The sequence below is a fragment of the Pleurodeles waltl genome, chromosome 1_1, assembly GCF_031143425.1.
Source record: "Pleurodeles waltl isolate 20211129_DDA chromosome 1_1, aPleWal1.hap1.20221129, whole genome shotgun sequence".
Lineage (NCBI taxonomy): Eukaryota > Metazoa > Chordata > Amphibia > Caudata > Salamandridae > Pleurodeles > Pleurodeles waltl.
The window spans coordinates 255,948,795-255,969,389 of NC_090436.1; the positions used below are offsets into that span (position 1 = coordinate 255,948,795).

The 20,595-nt window shown below is 46.0% G+C and overlaps 1 protein-coding gene across 2 annotated transcripts in view; it reads left to right on the forward strand.

Annotated features, from left to right (window-relative positions):
- The window catches only part of NNT (nicotinamide nucleotide transhydrogenase), a 293,073-nt gene extending 286,518 nt beyond the window's left edge, over positions 1-6,555 (forward strand). For both annotated transcript variants that reach the window (XM_069221538.1, XM_069221543.1), the window contains exon 22: positions 4,757-6,555. In XM_069221538.1, coding sequence (XP_069077639.1) covers positions 4,757-4,906 — 150 coding nt within the window. In that variant the 3' untranslated portion in view covers positions 4,907-6,555. The remainder of the gene's footprint in view (positions 1-4,756) is intronic.
- Positions 6,556-20,595: the final 14,040 nt, after the last annotated feature.

A 20,595-nucleotide genomic window follows, 5' to 3' on the forward strand; every position in this document is an offset into this window, starting at 1 on the left:
TTCAGGCAAACATTCTTGACATTTTAATTGGTCATTCTCATGTTTTCACTACAAAGGAAAAAACAGTGTCATGATGAAACCTCATATTTCATGTCATCCAACCCATAATAAATTACCCGGCAAGGCCTAGTATTTTACATCAGATAAGTGTGGACCCCCAATAAAAACGGGCACCTCCCCCTCGTAAAGTAAGAAGAAGAAAAGAGCAGGTGCAGGTGTGAGCAAGATTAGGCAGGGTGTGTGAGCGATAATAAGGGTTTTATGGCATGGTGTGCCTTGATGCTATCTGATTCGGCCACTGGGAGAGGGACTGACCAAACAGGGTTGGCCTGAGGTAATGGTTCCAGCTTGCCCAGGTCAGAGAAAAGTCAATCAAGGTGTACGTGTCCTTGGAATCAAATCTGACTGTATTATATGCCTATGTGAGGGCAACTTTTAAAAATGGCTGCCGTGTATAAAATGGGAGCCACGAGTGCAGGACGAAAATGGCGATTTCGAGGTGAAAACGCTGCTGGAACTGAGCAAAAATGCTCATGCTTAGTGTACTAGTCATTATCGGTCTTTTGATACTAAAATCGTACTGCTGTGGCAAAGTAAATTACATGGGTCCAGAATTTTTAGAACCACACCTCCCCTAGATTTAAGGAATGATTGCTGGAAATAATAGTTGGAGAGGATTCGTGTTTTAGCGAAGGTGCAGCCTGCTGGTCCACAGGGGGTGGTGGATGACTCACTTCACTCTGAGGTGCTAACTAAGCCAAGACAGGTGAAGCGGGTGAAGCAGGACAGTAAACTTGTGCCACAGTTGTAGAATATCTGCGAGCAGTAGGTAAAGGATCGATGACTGCAGGCTCCGTCAGAGTGCTCTGGCCTAGCTCCGACTTTATCTCCCCTCCATTGGCCAAGAATTCCAATTTAGTTTTTTTCTTAAAATACAACAGTAGAGAGGATTTGCGAAGATCCAGGGAGCGTGGATGAGGCGTAAGAGCAACAGGAGGATACGTCTTGTAAATCTCAGAGCTGGAAAAAAAGGCAGCCGATGAAAGGGGTACCGCTGAAATTTCAGAGGCTGATGTTGACGGTGAAGGTGGAGTGGCGTTGCCCGCATTGACTGCACGATGGCATTTCTTGCGCTTTTGAGGGGTTAGATACTTCTTCCTTATTTTGCCAGACCTCATAGTACAAAAGGATCCTGACCCCTACCTTGAAGCAAGGTAAACTCCAAGGGAGGGAAATGACGTTCCGCGAAAGTGGACAAGTCTTGATAAGGCACTTGAGCTGCGTTTGTTTGATGACAACGCGCCACTAAACAATTAACAGACTAAAAGTGAAGAAAAAGAGGGAATCTTGACTGAAATAGAATGCGGAAAACAAAAGGCACAGGCAGCACGGTCCGGACAGCCGCACTGACAGCGCCAGCCGCCTCTGGCAGGATACAAACCATTTAGGCTGTAGGCATCCAGTTCTGACGAACGCCTTCACTTGGGGCAACTTAGGGCGGCTTGTGAAAAAAAAAAAAAAAAAAAACACTTGCCTGGAGCCACCGACTCTTGCGATGTTCTTGTGTTGCTCCTATAATGCTCCTGTAATACACTAAGTGCACCAATAAGGCTCCTGTGTAACTCCTATGCGACTCCACCCGACAGACCAGGCAATCCTGAAAGTTCCTGCGTAGGTGGGCCCAGGTCGGAGAGAGCCAGAGGCCGGCAGCAACAGCCCAAGAAGTCAAAAGCAGCCGAGTGGTAAAGGAGGAGTGTGGGTAAACAGGCGGCCGAAAACAGCAAGGAGTTGCTGAACAGCACTACCCACTACCCAGGTGCGGTGATAGAGATAAAATCTCATGCGGGTGTGAGCTCCTTACTGCCACTTGGTCACTCACTTAGTCCTCGCGGTTGACCCCCTGGTTAAGCTCTGATTCCAGCTCCAGTTCCAGCTGCAGCACCTGGCGCCCGGCAACTCCAGCGGCAGCTCAGCTCAGAGGTCGCGGATGCAAGCTTCTTACCGCCTCACAGTCCCTCCGTCCCGTGGTCTTGTCTCACATAAACACCAACACCGGTATTGATCAGGACTCAACTCTTCTCTTTTGAATGCCTTCCCTATACATTAAAACAAGCCCATTAGGTTGCACACCATTTACCGCTCACCTAGTAGGAAACATCTAACAGACTACTGTTTTCTCCAGTGAATGTATTCAGAGTAAATTTTAACCTGTAATGATCCAAACCTAATGGTAAAGCCTCAACTCAATAGCTTTCTGTATGATTGCCTCCTTTTTCAACACTCCTTGTCGCTTACTTATGATCAAGATTCCATACTTGAGACTGTCATATTAAGACATGAAAAGATGGAAGCCCCAGAACCTCTCCCAGTTGTTTTGTCTGATTACCACTCAACCCCCCCCCCCCTTCTGCATGACCGCACATAACCCTAAAGCATCTCCAGTGAACTTAAACACTTAGTGAAATTGGTGAAACCAACTTAGTCATTGTATTACCTCTCTGGTAGTGATGCACCTCCTCGCACAAAACGGAAATAATCTAAAAAGAAAAATTGCATATTGATTTAAACTTTGCAGTTGATAACTGGAGGAACAGTCTGAAGACTTTTGAAAGAATCTAGCAGAAAGTCCTTCAGAAAAATCCTTGAATACATAACTCGTCTATGCAAAAGCTTTTTTTTTTTTTTTTAACAGAAGATTTGAAAGCCAAAAAAGCTCTTAAATGTAATAAAGGACAAATCAATGAACATATCCAAATCCAGGTCAGTGAATCAAGATATGAGGAATTTGCCAAGTACTTCTGTCCCAAACGTACTGTCATTTGGAAGATGATTGGTTTTCCCATCTCTCAACACTCATAATTATGAGTGACAAATAATACATGCTTTCACACCTTTTAGCAAGCACAAAATTAAGAAATTATTGGCTTAAACCACATCCTCCTATCCAACCAAGTACTTGGGCATCCAAGTCCTATTACTCAGGCATCCATGTCCAATTACGCAGGTATCCATTCCCAATTACGTAGGTATCCATGTCCTCAGGCATCAAAGCCATATTAGTTGGGCAGCCAAGCTAAAGACTTACATGCAAGGACCCCATCTCCTCTCTTGCTAATCATTGTAAATGACTCCTCTGAACAATGGTAGGTTCTGGATACTCTAAACATTTGGTATGTTTGACTACTGCTAAACCATTTTTCTTAATACTTTACCATTTACTTGATGAGAGGCCCTTTCACCACAAAAAACTTGTGGCGATCCAGCGCTCACGGGGTAAGGTCGGCCACTGTCGAAGTGCCGGCAGGAAAAAATCAAGCTACCCAGTTGTAGTGGGGTTGCACACCTTGAACATTTTCTCACAGCAGTGGCAGCTTTTTTTTTTTTACATTCTGTGTATTGATTGATCGAGTCAATTAAACCAAATGCTATTTTCTTGCCTCATCGGCTCCTTTTACAAAAAGATGCAGCAGTTGTGCCTATTTTTAGATTAGTGCTAGGACTGTTCGGAGCAGAAGGCTCAGAAGAGGGCCAGCATTACGAAAAATAGTGTGACAATAAGGAATTCCGTAGACCTCTAAAACTATAGCAGACTTGTGCAAAAAAACATTACTTTATCCTAAACCTTAGCGACCATTGGACTGCTCGCTGAACAAGAAAGGTACCAGTTTTAAAATTCCATTAGAAGTCTTACACAATTACTGAAAGCTCTGTAGTGCAGAATGTTCACTTGTTCTTGCTTTTTGGGTTCCCTAGATCTTCACTGGGGGCTTAGTAGCGCTATCCATCTTTGACGGTTTCAGTCTGAATAGCACATTTTGTACCAGCATTGTTGTAAATGCACCATTTTCGGGAGAATATAAAAAAGTTGCTTTGCTTTAGCTATGGGGGGAGGTACCTATGAAAACATTCATTGAATGAATGATTTTATTGACCACACAGTCCTTTTGCTAAGCTTGGAGAGAGCCGGTTAGCTGCTGATGGAAAGCCTGATTAGATTGACAAAAAAGACGTTTCAACGAGTTTTCTAAATGATAGATGGTAAGCGCTGGCTGCGTACTCCCCAAGACATTCCAGGATTGAATGGCATGTTGAGACCTGTTTGAGCTAGTCAGTATATACAATTAAACACCCTTTCTTAATTTTGTCACAACAGACAACTTGTTGGATAGACTGGGAGTGCGCTGCAGTTCATGTGCTGATAAAATTATTCACCTTGAAGTCAGTCAGTGACATTAGTAAGTGTCATGGAACCCTCACCTGTGGGTCGGGGGCACAAGTAAAGTCATGACTAATAACTAGTCTTATTGCACTTCTATGTGGTCAAAGTGCTATATTAATTTACCTACTCTTGACCTTCTTCCTGGACCTCCATCATTACTATCTGCCCTTCAAAATGTTGGCACTGGGTCCGCACTAATTATCCTCGGTTTGCCTCAGTTTGGGTTAATTAAACAATCCACCTCCTTGGAATTACTTGCTAAAATACTGGCTTAAAATTTCTGAGTTCACAGTTTAGCTGCGGTCACGTGTAAACCAGTTCGCATTCTGAGGTGAGTAACCGCGTTGTTGGTGAGATTTAATTCTAACCTTTGTTAGTGTGCCGTGTGTTCCTGTATAAAATGTGCTCCATCTTCTATAGTTTGTTGTGGTTTTGGTAGAGAGATTGGGTCACCTTTTAAATCCTAAAAGAATTACTGTAGGTGTTGTATCAAGAAAGGTGCCGCTGTTGTCAGCTTTTTTCTGTTTGTGTTTGCAGGTCATCGTTATGAAAAGGTCGCTTGGTGTGGGCTATGCTGCTGTGGACAATCCGATCTTTTACAAACCCAACACCGCCATGTTGTTAGGAGATGCCAAGAAGACCTGCGATGCCCTGCAGGCCAAAGTACGAGAGTCCTTGGTTGGCTAAACGCTGCTGTTTGCACAAGCGATTTCACCCTGGCCAGTATTCACAACAGAGAAGATGCAACTTCATTCTTGAAGACATTTTACAAAAGAACATGTGAAGGGAAAAAGTAGATATCAACTAAAGCGAGGAAGGCAGAGACTGACGAACAACGTATGGAATTGCTATTGTCTTCCTTAGTTTGAAAGCTAACTAACGTCCACCGACTTAGGGCTAAATAATCATGATTTAATATTTTGCTATTGAAAAGATAAGGTGGTTTGCCCAAGTAGTGAAATGTACAGGTATAAATATGTAGAATATCAGGCTATTACAGCTTACTTAGAACCACCTCTGAAGATTTGCGTCATAGAAATGTTGAGGTGTTTGAAGTCCTTAAAGCGCATAAACACTTTGTGTTAACTCTAGTCCTTTGAACCCCCATACCATCAATAAATGATTTCATCCCTTTCATTTCAAGACTTATTTATAATTCTCTAGTGATTCCTACAAAGAAACACTCTGACTGTTCTATTTGTAATAACTGAAGAACAAATGTTTGTATGTAATCTTTTTTAGTGCAGAACAAATGTTTGTATGTAATTTTTTTAGATAGGGGTTTTCGTGGAGTGGCGCTAGGGCCATATTACCAATACCAGATTTTCAGTGCAGCTCAACTAAAAACAATCGAATATAGACAAGTGCTGTGCAGCCCCCGCTGACACCCCCACCACCGAACGAGTTAACATTTTAAAGTTAAACATTAGGGTGCCGTTTAGTCGGTTTGCAGCGAAAAATGCTGCTTTATTTTTAATATGGTACAGCAAACGAGTTGACGTTGAGCCCACTTAGGTGACTAATACAATTTATAATATCTCAATGGCATAGCTGTTTCTGATAACTGAGGCCATGTACAAATGACTGTACGTATTGTGCTAGAAACAATTAGCATCTGGCAGGGAAATGTACTTTCTACCTACTGTGAAGCACTGCAGGGATAATTAATCCATCTTGACTTTATTTATGAAACGATTTTATCACTGTGGATTGGGACCTGTTCTAGATCATAGCATTAAAGAGATACATTGATGTTCATTTGTTTTCCTCAGTGTTTCCTCATGTTTGAATGTCGCATATTATGTAACTTGTGTAGACATTCACCACAAAACGGCACTAATTGTGCAGAATCGAACCTCTGCTTATCCTGTAAGAGGAAGAAGTGAGGAGAAATTCTAAAATCAAGTTTTGTAGTACTTCTGAGAACTTAAATATAAATACTGGGCATCATTAATTCTCTTGATATTGAAACATTTGGTTGCTATGTTTTGCAAGAATTTGTATGTGCCCTAAGTTTTGCTAAGTTGGGGGTCTAGTTTTTCCATCATACATCTCTCAGAGGTAATGTAACATGGATATAATCGGCGAACAATGTCCAATTTACGTAGTTTCATATTTTTATTGAATTATGGTTAGATATTAATGGTTGCTTTATGCCGGCTCTTTACAATTCTATTAACCATTCCCTAAAACTGACACAATTCATAAACAGTCCCTTTGTCTTTTTGAATACATGCACTTTGTTGTGGATGAAATGGTACAGTACCAGTGTTAATATTAGAGCTGTTTTATCATGAAACTTGCTGGAGAGATCTAATAAAGAAGCTAAAACCTCAGATTACTTTTGTTCTTTTTTAATATATTGTAACCGGAAACTACTCCGAGGAAATACAGTTTTAGGGTGTTTTTTCCCCCCTACATATGTATGAGGCGGGTGAGTCCCATCACTTCTTCTCAGCTTCTTATTCTCGTTACTGCCTTGCAGAGTAGCTGAGGTATGATTATGTTGTAGATTTTACATTCTTTACTACTTTTGCTGCTTAATGTATTTTTTATCTGAAGTATATTCCATAATGACTGTACCCCTGTAAGTTTAAGGCTGGTGTAGGTCATAGCATACTACAACCGTGATTTCACTCTGCTACGTGTGTGGTTTATAGATATTAGTTGGCAATTTGAATGCTCCCAATTACTGAAAAGTTCTCGTTTGTAGAGTTCCTGCTCATACCACAGGTTTTGTATCTGCTCTTCTGGAATTTCTTAGAAACTGTGCGCTCCTTGCAGCAAAATTCACGGTATGCAATGCGAGTTTGATTTATGAACGGTGGATAATTTATTTCATAGAAATTGCACATTTACCAGGAAGCTGTGCTGCTGTCGGCCTTTACAGTGCGTCTCATGCTAAACGACAAATTTAAAAAAGCTAAAGAGCATGATGGAGTGCACTGATAGCACAGCCTGATCACTGTTAGGGAGCAGTTTGTTTACATCTTGTATTGTTTCTCATTGAGTACTGCAGTGAACTCATTTAAAAGTATGTCCTGGCCGAAAGTTAACTCTATTTTTATGGTTGCACTCACATATACAGCTATTCTCGAGACTTTAGATACATTTAAATATTAAACCAGTGGATTTCGAATGCATTAGCTGAAATTTCTCTGGCTATAATCTCTCAATGAGATAATCCCATTGAGCCTCTGTATTGAGAGGTTCGAGTGGAGTTCTGTTTAGAAAGGCTTCTAAATTAGCAGAAAACACAAAGGTAGACTTTCTAGGATGAGCATAGCAGCGTCGTGTTAGTATGTATATGGGCTTTTAACCACTCGCACCACACGCCCATCATTATCACTCATTCTTGGTCTTGCCTTTCAAAAATCTTTTGTCATCAGTGGTAAATGCCTTGTTTGTCCCACCTTGGGGCAGTTTTGTTACTGCCTTGTAATTGCACCTTTACCAACTAACTTTGATTGCAAGCGAACTTCCTTATCCTTTTGTGCCTCTCCTTCACACTTGTGGCATGGCGCTTTGAATCAGCTCCCTATGTCAACTGTTTTACTTTTTATTTTCAGTTTGTGTGACAAGAAAAGTCCAGTTAGGAATTTACAATGCTAATAGCTCTAACTCCATGTAGTAATCGCGCATCCAATAAAATTAGGAGAATTATCTCTTTGAAGAAAGTAGAAGTTTATTCATGACAAGACCCACGACCTTCTTCTTCCAGTGCACCAGTCTGTCGTCAAATCAAACCCAAACATTCTCTCATGACCTAGTCAGAATTCTATACTCTACATTCCTTAAAGCAACAAACATTAAATAACACTTATGCCCCTACTTACATAAGAAATTCACTTCCACATATTACACTCCAGCAACAGCGAGACCCATTTAATTGCGAATGCTTGTTTGTTTTATTTTTGTCTGTAGCAAGCACAGTAAATTGCATCTGGGAAGACATAACTAAAAAGCAGTTGTTTATGGGTTACAGATCTGAATACAGCTTTATGGCGCAGCTGGAGTGGCCGCCTCCTTCCAGGTCATTACTGAAACTGTGTCCATTCATGGACTTTAGTGTGCTAGCCTAATGCATTATTAGTGTTGTAGTCTTGTTTTGCATGCATTGAACTAATTAGACCAACCCTCTTGAAATCATTGATTTGTAGTTGAAAAGTTCAGGGCTGCATGTAAGGACCTTGAGGAAGGTGGCCATTCTACACATTGACAGCGCTAAGCTCAAAGAGTGAACAACACTCAGTAATAGCAAGTGTGCAGGACAACCCTGAAGTTTTCTTGAAAGAAGTCACCCAGCCAACATGGAAAGATCATCATATGAGGTACGAAGGATCAGAGTATGCATCTCCAACATAGTTTCACTATTTGTTCATCTTGTAATTGTTGACTGTAGGGCCCGTCCTATGAATCCTGTTGCTGAATAAGTGGATTGCAGGTGGTCAGCTAAAATGACAAGAAGGGCAAGAAAGCCCGAGCCCTGTCATTTTTCAGCTTCAGGGAGAAGTACAGGTGTATTTAATGGTTGATGTTTATCATATCATTTATCTTTCATTCGTGAGAAATTGGTCTCCACCCAATTTACCACCACACTTAAATTCACTGAAAGTGTTATAAAAAAGAAGACACTTGTGTAGAATCTCATGGTAGGGTTGCTAATGAGAAAAGTTCAAGCTCAATGCTTATCAATTTAGGAAGCTCAGGAAGTAATTTTGACCAGTAAGCCAGTATGCTTTTGCAGCGCCAAGCCAGATGGAAAAAAATCAGCATGAATTCTATCATGAGACAACTTTTGGGAAGAGTAGAATATTCAGTATAGCAGTATAGCAGTTGTAGATGTATTTCATGGCGCCTACAATTCAGTGACACCTCCCCAATTTGGGCATAGCACTAGGATCACTGAGTCCCTATCAGTGGCACACTTTACTTGGTTTTCCCGTTCCTCCTTTACTGCAAGATTTACTCCCAGAGTGACTAGTTAGGTAGGATATCCTGTAAAGCTCCGTGACCATATGGTCATGTTTTGGAGAATTAGTTATGTGAGATGCAGGAATGACATTTTTCTGCCGAACCAGATGAGAGGATTTTCTGGATTGATGCCCTCAGTGAAAAGTACAAGAAAATATCTAAAGTGTATACGCTACGCTGTTAGCCTCCTTGACGGACTGTAAAATTATGAATCTTCAGTCTGAATATGGTGATCATAAGGTATGAAGTCCTAAAGATTTGAGTTGCCTGTGTCTTTAGTTCCTGTGGGTGTCAGCAATAAAATGTCCAGTTGAGGGAACTTGGTTAAGAAGAGCAGTTCACAACAAGTTGTCCCTCTAATTTCTGCATTGCCCATCAAGTATAAAGTACAAGGTTTGCATATCTGATAGAGACTTCTAGTTGCAGATTCCTTACTTTAGAATTTTCCCCCAGGCGTCAGACTGGATCCGGAGATTTTTTTCTTAGAGCAATACCCTTGCGGGTCTGTACGTGGCGTCGGTCGACTCCGTAGGCGTCGTGGTCACCATGATGACGTCGGGAGTAGTACATAGACGCCGCCCTCATGCAGTGACCTCCGTTCTTTTCGTACCGCGCCACGCGCTGATCCGAGAGAGAGCTACCCTTGGCTATTTTTTGGCTGAATTCGACCGCTTTGTCGACTTTTTTGGAGCGAACTTGGTGCGTCGAGGATGCCCCCGAAGACCGGGTTCAAGCCCTGTGAGGACTGTCACCGCATGATGTCGGTGACGGACCCTCATCGTGTCTGTCTGTGGTGCCTCGAGCGCGACCACGACCCAAAGTCGTGCTCCGAGTGCCGGGCGATGCATCCGAAGGCTTTGAGGGAGCGGTCCCTAACGCTGCTGGCAGCCCAGCACTCGACTCCCCGTAAGTCCCGATCTCGCTCGAGAGGAAGGTCTCGCGATCGGTCGCGGAGCCACCACCACTCGTCGTTCTCGAAATAGTCAGGTCATGGTCAGAAAAAGAAGTCGTTGAAGAAGTCCCATCGCTCTCCGACTTCACCCCGTCGCTCGGCCGACGTGACGCGGGATGAGCATCAACGAAGTAGGCCTCCGTCCTCGGAGCCTACGCCTGAGTTGGCTCCGCGCTTCCGAGCCAGAACGACCCCCACCCAACTCAAAGAGTTTTACGAGGCCATGCGCCTCATCTTTGGGCGTGCTGACCCCGATACGGCGCCTTCGGGCCCAAGGGGCTTGGCCGAGGGGCCTTCGGGTTCCGCCCAACGGCTTCGGCCACCGAGGTCACCTCTGGATCCGTGCACGGATCCGCCCCGACGCCGGTTGCACAGCCAAGACCTTCCCCAGCGCCAGGTCGTTTAGCGACGCTCTCGACATTGGTAGTGCCCACTATCGACGTCAACCCCATTCTCATCCCAGACGTCACAGAGCGGCGTCGGCTGACGCCGCCATCGGCTTCGGTGGGCCCTATTCGCCAGAGGTTGGATTCTGGCCCATTTTCCTATGAGTACAAATATGGGGAGGAATTGGAGGGGACCCTGTACCCTTATGAATACCAGGAAGACCCTACTATGGACTGGGCACAGGACTTGGGCGAAGCCAGTGATCTTGATACTTCTCCTGACTCTGGCCTGCTGTCTCCTCCTACCGTGGCTATGGCGGAGGGAGCTACCTATGGTATGGTGGCCTTCGCCCCAGACAGTGTTCTCACACCTCCAGACTACGGCGGACCTCCTGCACCAGCTGGGGTTCACTATCAACATGCCGAAGTCACACCTGACTCCCTCTCAGACGCTCCCTTTCATTGGGACAGTTCTGGACACAGTGTGGTTTCGGGCTTATCCTCCCCAAAAGCGAGTCCAAGACATTCAGGCTATGGTTCCGATCTTTCAGCCTTGGTCTTGGGTTTCGGTGAGACAGACTCGGAGGCTGCTTGGCCTCCTTCATCCTGCTAGTAACACATGCCAGGTGTCATATGCGGGCTCTGCAGTGGGACTTGAAGTTCCAGTGGGCGCAGCATCAGGGGAATCTCTCCGACATAGTCCAGATTTCGGAGGGGACTGCGAAAGACCTGCAGTGGTGGCTTTCGAATCCCAATTGGGTTAATGGCAGATCCCTCTCCCTTCCCCAACCAGATGTCTCAATAGTGACAGATGCGTCGCTTCTGGGTTGGGGCGGCCACATGGGAGAGGCAGAGATGAGAGGCCTCTGGTCTCTGGCAGAGTCGGGACTCCAATCAACATGCTGGAGCTCCAAACGATCAGACTTACGTTGAAAGCATTCCTTCCCTCTCTCAAAGGGAAAGTGGTGCAAGTGTTCACGGACAACACGACCGCCATGTGGTAATCCAACAAACAAGGCGGGGTAGGGTCCTGAACCCTATGTCGGGAGGCACTTCGCCCTTGGACATGGCTGGAACATCAGGGCATTACCCTGATGGTTCAACATCGGGCGAGCTCTCAACGCCAGAGCAGACTAACTCATCCGACGACGCACTGTTGATCATGAATGGAGTCTCCATCCGGAGGTGGTGTAAGGTCTCTTTCGCAAGTGGGGAGAGCCTTGTTTAGATCTGTTCGCCTCTGCAGAGAACGCGCAATGTCAGCTATTTAGCGCGTTGGAGTTTCCAAGGCGGCACTCGCTTTTCGTCTCGAGTGGAACTCCGGCCTCCTTTACGCCTTCCCGCCTAGCCCTCTTTTGCCCAGAGTTCTCAAGAAGATCAAGAGCGACCTGGCCCAAGTTATCTTGGTGGCTCCGGACTGGGCTCGAAGAGTGTGGCATCCTGAGCTACTGAGCATGTCCATCGATTCTCCACTCAGACTGCCTCTTTGGGCAGATCTTCGGTCGCAGCTGCAGGGGATGTTCCTACACCCAAACCTGTCCAATCTCCGCCTTCATGCGTGGAGATTGAGCGGCAACTGTTGACGGCATTTGCCCTTCCACCAGACATCTGCAGTGTTATCTTGGCGGACAGGCGTCCCTCGACTAAAACTGTATATGCCTGTTGTTGGAATAAATTTGTGGCATGGTGCACCAACAAATCTGTTGACCCCCTATCTGCCCCTCTTTCAGAGGTTCTACTATTCATTCTTTCCTTAGCCCAGCAGGGCTCTGCATTGGGCACCCTTAAGGGGTATCTGTCTGCAATTTCCGCCTTTCTTAGGCTTCCTGATCAGCCCTTACTCTTTAAATATCCTCTTGTGAGTAGATTCTTAAAGGGGTTCATCCACTTATTTACTCCCACTCCCTTCATCATGCCTCAGTGGGATCTTAATCTTGTGCTCACTTTCTTGATGTGTACTTCCTTTCAGCCAATGCATAATTGTCCCTTACGGCTCCTCACATTCAAAACTGTCTTATCGCCATCATCTCTGCTCGCACAGTGAGTGAGCTTCAGGCCCTTTCTTCAAAGCCTCCGTACTTGTCCGTTCACCCTGACAAAGTGGTGTTACGCACTAGAGCTTCCTTCCTTCCTAAGGTGGTTACACCGTTTCATGTAGGCCAGTCCATCACTTTGCCTACCTTCTACGCATCCCCACATCCTTCCCATGAGGAGGAGAGACTCCACCGTCTGGACCCAAAAAGAGCGTTGGCGTTCTATCTCAGTCGTACTAAAGACTTCCGGGTGGACGATCAACTCTTTGTTGGCTATGTGGGTGCGAAGAAAGGGAAGGCGGTGCAGAAACGTACCATCTCTCGATGGCTGCTTCTTTGCATCAAAATGTGCTATGCTTTGGCGAAAAAGCAACTTCCTGAAGGCTTGCGGCTCATTCTACCAGGGCCACTGCTGCATCCACTGTGTTAGCACGTGGAGTTCCTGTCCTGGATATCTGTCAGGCAGCTACGTGGGCATCCCTGCACACGTTGCTAAACATTACTGCCTGGACAGTCAGGTCCGTTGTGACAGCTACTTTGGTCATTCGGTCCTGCAGGACTTTCTAGTATGATGTTAGTTCGCAGCCCACCACAGAGGATGGCATTGCTTGGGTATCTATTCTAAGGTAAGTAATCTGCAACTAGAAGTCTCAATCAGATGTACAAGTTACTTACCTTCGGTAACAAAATATCTGGTAGAGACATATTCTAGTTGCAGATTCCTTACTGCCCACCCATCCTCCCCACTTGCGAACTGATTTCTAAGGACAGGGATTCCCCCTTTCAGGTCCTTAGCTCTGGCGGACCAATATCGGTGTTCTTGGCGGCTCTGTGCTCTGGCGTGGAAAATCGTTAAAAGAAACTGACGTCACTGCGCAAGGGCGGCGTCTATATACTACTCCCGACGTCATCACGGCGACCATGACGCGTACGATGCCTGCGGAGTCAACCGACGCCACCTACCGACGCGCAAGGGTATTGCGCGAAGAAAAAATCTCCGGATCCAGTCTGACCCCTGGTGGAAAATTCCAAGGTAAGGAATCTGCAACTAGAATATGTATCTACCAGATATTTAGTTACCGAAGGTAAGTAACTTGTACGTCTAGGAGACTACCTTAGCAGTGTTCTAGTACCATTGTGGGTGAGTGAGATGTCTCTATGTCCTCCAACAATTGGTGTGGCAAAAACAGTACTCAACGAATCGTGCTTTTACACTATAATTGTATAGATATAAGTCTGGGGCTGCTAATATCCCTCTCTCATAAGGCAGAGTTAAGTCCTGATGTAAGAAATTGGGTTATTAGTTGAGGAATTGAAAACCTAATCAGGTAGTAACCACAATCCTTGTCAGGGTGAAGTCACAAGCAAACTCCAGATTAATCTGTGCTTAACCCTCTCGTAGCTTGGCACACAGCAGTCAGGCTTAACTTAATAGGCAATGTGTAAATATTTTAGGCAGCACTGCAAACAGCAATAAATTGAAAACCCAACACCAGTGTACAATAGAGTAGAATTTAGCAAATAATTTGACACCAAAACAACAAGAATCCAATTAGTAGAACAGGAAATATGGAGTTATAAAGATTTAGGTGAAAATAATGCCAAAAGGCCATTCAGGGCTGTCTAGTCATGTGAGACGGAGTGAAAGTCACAGGCTGACTGCAATGGAGCGCGGGTCAGATACAGGGACCAGGTTAGTCCTGCTGAAAGAGTTTCTTCCAAAGTCCAGCGCAACAAGTTACCTTCACTGTTGAAAGGGCCATGAGGAAAGAGGAGAGCATCGCGGATGGTTGTTGATGTAGCGGGTAAAGCAGACTGGACATCTCAGACTGTCATCGCTGTAGCTTGAAGTTCCTGTCAGCGTTACAGAGGGTCCTTGCTGGGACTTAGTTTTGGCAGCCCCCACAAGTGATTGATGCTGTAGCTTAGAGTTGGTTAGCTTGAACTTTACGTTGGTGGTTGGCGGGCCCATTTGCGAAGAGCCCAAAAACATCAAGGGAGCTCATCTGAGGCAACGCAAAGATGCAAGGACCTGAGGACACCACTTGGGGTTCGGGAACTCGCTCCAGCAGAGGCCAGTAGGGCTCGGGAATGTCCAGTTGCAGCTCCAGGCAGCAGGTCAGCTGGGCAGTTACAGGGATCCTTTGGAGCTTATGTCCCTGTAGCTCGGAGCAGGAGGTCAACTGGCTGAACCTTGAGTCACTTCTGCCTGGGATGAAGGGTGCAGGTCCAATCGTCCTCAGCAAGCAGGGCAGCTTAGTGGCAGTCCTTCTGGCAGCAAAGCAACACAGCTGTCCTTCTGTAATATCCACAGGTCTAGGAGTGTACTGAAGAGTTGGTGTCTGAGGTCCAGTATTTAAACTTAGTGCCTCCTTTGAAGTGGGAGAAGTTTCTAGAGGTTTTCCTTTTAAGTGCACAGGCTTCCCGCCTCGCCTGTCCTGGCTCCAGACTAACTACTAGGGGTATGCCTACTCAGGTGTAACTGGAGGTTACCTACGCCCTTTATTTTGTATGGCTGTCTAGGAGGAATACACAGTAATCAACTGCAGCTATACCCAGCCATGTGACCCAGAGACATGTTGCAGGCACTTAATGGCTAAGGAAGGAAAATACCAACTTTCTAACAGAAATTTTCATTGCAATTCCAAAGACACCAAACATGAATTGTTTACTTGTTCCCATTTGGAAGTTACAGCTTATTAAATGCAGTAAGGTAGCTCCAATGTTATTCTATGGGACGAGTAGGACTTGTGTGAGAAAAGGCCTCTTTTTGACATGATTAGCCCCTACATTTTGCCTGATGTATGATGTAGCCTAGAAATTGTAGTGCTCAGGGCTAGAGATCTTTCCCTAAATCAGTTGTGATTCATTGGCACAATTGGATACACCTTTAGCTACCAGTATAAGTCCCTAGTAAATGGTACTTGGGTACCCAGGGCATGGGATACTATGGGTAGGCCGCTAAGGGCAGCAGCACTGACTGTGCCACCATCAAGGGCCATGCATCCAGATTCCCACAGGGTAAGACACCCCTCTGGCAGGCCCTATAGCCCTGAACAATATATCCCCATTTAATACTTGTACTGGAAACTGGTCAACACGTGTTTTCCCAGCTACATGGTGTCCACTCTGAACCCTGGGTTGCTTGGTATCAAACCTAAATGTACCCAGGGGTCACCTTAGAGGTGCCCCCTGCAGAAGCTAACTACCCTGCCATGGTTGCTGACTGGTTCTATCCAGCCCGCCACCTCTGTAGAACAAAGCCCTCCCTGGGTGGAGGTTCTAACACCCCCTACCTCAGGTATGTGCATTACCCTGGTGGCAAGCTTCAATGGGTTTACTACCTTTGAAACTATTGCCAGGCCTGGTGCTAGCAGCAGATGGTCAACCCCCTTGAAAAACCCTACTTTTGGCAGGAGCAAAGGCAGGAAACTACATAAAGGGTAGGAGGAGTGGCCCCACCTGGCATGCACCACTCCCTAAGATGTTGCCTACGAGGTGGACACTCCATCTCATTTTCCTTCATCTTAGATGCAAGGAAAATATCCAGTCGGGGATAGGGAAGAGACCCTTCCCACAGGAAGTGGTCACTGTAGTGGGTGTAGCCAGCCAAAGGTAGGTGTCCCATTCGACACTACTAAGTTCCCCCTAAAACTCCCACTAAATTCAGTATTTAGTGGACACCCCTAGACCAGGTATTCAGATTCGAAAAAGAGAAGACCTGCACCAAGAAGGTCCAAGGCACGAGACTGTAGACCTGCTGCACTAAGAAAAGACACCAAACCCTGCCTGCTGCACCCGGGACCCGACAGTTGCTGCTGAGGAGCTGCTAGATAACGGGAAACACTCTAAAGAACCCCAGAGGACCTCCAGGCTTCGAAAATCACCCAAGAACTCCCTCCAGACTGAAGATATCACTGCTACAAGAACAAACCAGCAAACCAGAGAGGATCACTTCACTGACCAGCTGCTAACTCCCGAACCGGAAGTTGCAGCTGGACCTGATGACACACTAACGACAGCAAGGACAAACCCTGCAAGTGTGCCAAGTTTGGTGGCACTGCGCCATCCAGTGATCATTCCCTACGAATTCCCTGGGTATTGGTCAGCTGATGTCAGACACCAGAAAAACCAGCCCGCCTGGGGCTGAAAAAGGACCAGGAGGAAGCCCCAGTTGAAGGAATTCAGGAACACCCCGGACTTCCTGCCAGAGTGCCCCCATTGTCCTGCAACCGTCCCTTCAACCAACCAACCTACCTCCAACTCCAAAGGGCATCTCCGTGCACAGCTCCTGGCTCACCGATTTGCTCTGCCCCTGGCCATCCTGTGCCCTGCAGCGAGGAACAAGCTGTGCCCTAGGGGTCCCTTGCAACCTCGACTCTAAGGGGACCCCTGGGAACTACCTCTAAACTTACTTGTGCAGTGCTTTTCCAAGTGGTCCCCTGCAGTGGCGCTGCACCAGCTCCAGAGACCTTTCACTGCTGCTTCCCTGGAACTGGGAGCCTCCCAAAGTTCTCCAGCTGGTGCACTATGCCCACCTACGACCTCAACCAACCTGCAAAAGGCGAACTTGGTAAACCAACTGTACGATTATAGATGTATTTTTAAAGGTGACTTTCCATTAATTCCAATGGTGCGTAATTACGCACAAAAATACTATTTTTATTAAAATTCAAAAATCCATATCTCAAAAAGTACTTAACCAATTTTGATAATCTTGCTCTTAAAATTACATAAAAATCTGAAGTATCTTTGTAAATTGGTCTTGAGTTATGCCTTTGTCTGAGTTTATCAAGATTGATACTGTGAGTACAACAAATGCTTTGCACTTCTCCAAAATTGGCCTAACTGCTCAACCAAGCTCCCTTAAAAATTAGAGCATGTGGTGATCTAATTTTTATCCCTGTAAACTAACTTGTGGTTGCCAAGACCCCTTGCACAGTGTGCCTAGCTTTGCACACTACAGAGAGGCCAGCCTCCTATATCTTGCAGTAGTGAAAAATGAATTTAAGAGTTTATCTGATAGAGACTTCTAGCTGCCGATTCCTTACCTTTGAATTTTGCAGGTGTCAGACTGGATCTGGAAACTCCTGCGTGAGCAGTACCCCTGTGCACCGTCGGGTGACTTTGTTCGGTTCCACGCGTCGGCACCAGAAGTGACGTCATAGACACCTATATAGGCGCTACACAGAGGTGTGGATATCAGTTTTTTTTTTGTTGTTGTTTAACGCACCAGTTAGTGCTGATCCACAGACATCCATCCTTCTGTCTCTTTTTGACAGATTTTTTTTCAACTTTTTGTTGGCTACTTTACAAAGTGTATTGAAGGATGTCTTCTAGGAAGGCAGGTTTCAAGCAGTATGGCGCCTGTCACCATGCCATGTAAGTAACGCACCCACACAGTGTGCTTACGGTGTCTTGAGCGTGATCAAGACTCAGTCATGCTCGAACTGCTAGGCTATGGCACTGAAAGCTTTGGTGGAGCAGTCCCTAAAGCTGCTTGCAGCCCAGCGGTAGACACCAGTTAGCGCGACTCCTAGGAGGTCTCGGTCCCAATTGAGAAGAAGGTCCCAGGACCGCATCTGAATCTCCAAGTTCTTTTCCTTGCACTCGAGGACCTCAGGACACTCTGGGAAGAGGTACAAGAAAAAAAGAATTCAAAGCGGTCTTTGACTTCACCTTGTCCGTTGGCCAACGCGAGGAGTGAGGAACATTGACGTTCCAGACATGGTTCTGCGGAGCTGTTAACAGGTCCGACTCTGCACCTTCCCCTGTTTCTGGGAGCTGGATTGACCCTCGGTCAAGGAAAGGACTTTTACAAGGCCATGCGCGGCATATTATTGTGGGTGATTCTTCTGGAGTGCCTTCGAGCCCCGTGGGGTTGGAGGACACACCATCAGGTTCCACTCCTATGAATCTGGCCTCTGCTCCGATGGGGTCTCACTGATCTGATCCCGGATCCAGATCCACGGCAGTCATGCCAACGTGACCTTCTACAGCACCGATCTTAACACCAATGCTCCCGGTGCCACAGGCACCCAGTGTCATCACCAGCCCTATTCTCATCTCTGATGACTGAGTCAGAACGACGTCACTGGACTCTAATACCTCTGCCAGCAGGGCCCATTGATTCTAGGTCATTGCCTGAGCATTTTCTGGAGCAGTCAGGCTTGGGGAAGAGTGGGAGGATTCAATGGATCCTTTAGAATACCAATTGGAAACCCCAACTTAATTTGGCTGGTATGAGGAACTAGGAGATGCCAGTGGACTAGGCACCTCTCCAGCTACTGGCTTGCTCTCGCCACCTACTATGGATATGGACGAGGGAGCATCTCGTGCAATGGAGGGGCAGAGGACAGCAGAGATCCTTGATCTCTAACTCCCCTCTGTGGCCATCAAGACTAACTTCCTAATGGAAGTGCTTCAGCCTGGGGCTTCCTCATCCAAAACTCTACTGCCCTTTAATGAAGCATTGACTGATGTCCTGCTGGAAACTTGGTCCAAGCTCAACGCAAGAGAGGCTCCTGTGAACAGGACAATTGCCTGCCACCATGACCGTGCCCCAGGTGATGCTAGTTTCCTCACCCAATACCCCAATCCTGAGACTTTAGTAGTACAAGTCTCAACTTCCCATGGCGCATTCCCTGCCACACACTACCGGACAGGGAATTCAAGAGGCTAGATAGCTTAGCCAAGAAAATATTTTCTTCCACCATCCTAGCATTGCGGCTGGTTAACACCGCATGCCTGTTCGGCTGGTATTGCCATACCTTGTGGGATACGGTTGCACAAGTGCTGCCACAGGTCCAGGAGAAGGTCCTGGCCATTCCCAAGCAGTGAAAGACAAGAGAAAGAGAGCGAATTTCACCATTTAGATGTGGTTTGGACACGATTGACTCGCTATTGGCTATTTAGGAGCTAAAATGGTCGAGCAGTACAGAAACTAACCATTTCGCGCTGGGTGGTTCTCTGTATCAAGATCTGCCATGCCCTGGCTAAAAGCAGCCTCCTGAGGGCTTTAGGGCCAAATCCACCAGAGGAAAAGCGGGACAATGGCTTGTGGAGTCCCAGTCATGGACATCTGCCAGGCGCAATGTGGGTGTCACTGCACACGTTTGCCAAACACTGCTACCCGGACAGTCAGATCTGTAGGACTGGGCGTTACGCCTGTTAGGTCCTGCAGGACTTTCCAGTATAGAAAATGTGTCCGCAGCCACCTCTGGGAGGATATGAGTTGGGTATCTATTCAGAATTAAGAAATCTGAAGCTAGAAGTCTATATCAGATATACAAGTTACTTACCTTTGGTAATGCCTTTTCTGATAGAGACTAGAGCTGCAGATTCCTTACACCCACCCATGCCTCCCCACTCTGCAGACATATTTCTAAGGTTAGGGTTCCGCCCTTTCAGGGCCCTAGTTCACACACTTTTGTTAGTTCACGTCATGGTTGTGTGCTCCTGGCATGGAAAGTTGTGAAAAGCAACTGATGTCTGCTCACCTAAGTTAGTGACCGCAATGTGACTTCTGGCACCAACCTGAATGAAGCCACCTGACAGCACAGGGATACTGCTCACGCAAACATTTCCGGATCTAGTATGACGGCTGGGAAATTCAAAGGTAAAGAATTTGCAGCTAGATAGTCTCTACCAGATAATGTGTTACCGAGGGTAAGTAACTTGTCCTCCACTACCAGGACACAAAAAAAAAAAAAATCATGTGCTACTTTTTAAATACATTGAACTGTGGACTGTTTATGGCCTACTCCAGGGGTGACTTGCATGTATTAAAGGGAAGGTTTGACCATGTTGAAGTGGCAGCTTCAATGGCAGGCCTGGTATTAATTTGCAAGGCTACTTAAGAGGGTTGCACAAGTGCTACAGACCCACTAGTAGCATTTAATTTAAAGGCTCTGGGTACATGTAGTACCACTTTACTAGGGGTTTACAAGAAAATTAAATGTGCCAATTGGGAATAAGCCAATTTTACCATGTTTAGAGGAGCAAGCACAATCACTTTATCACTGGTTAGCA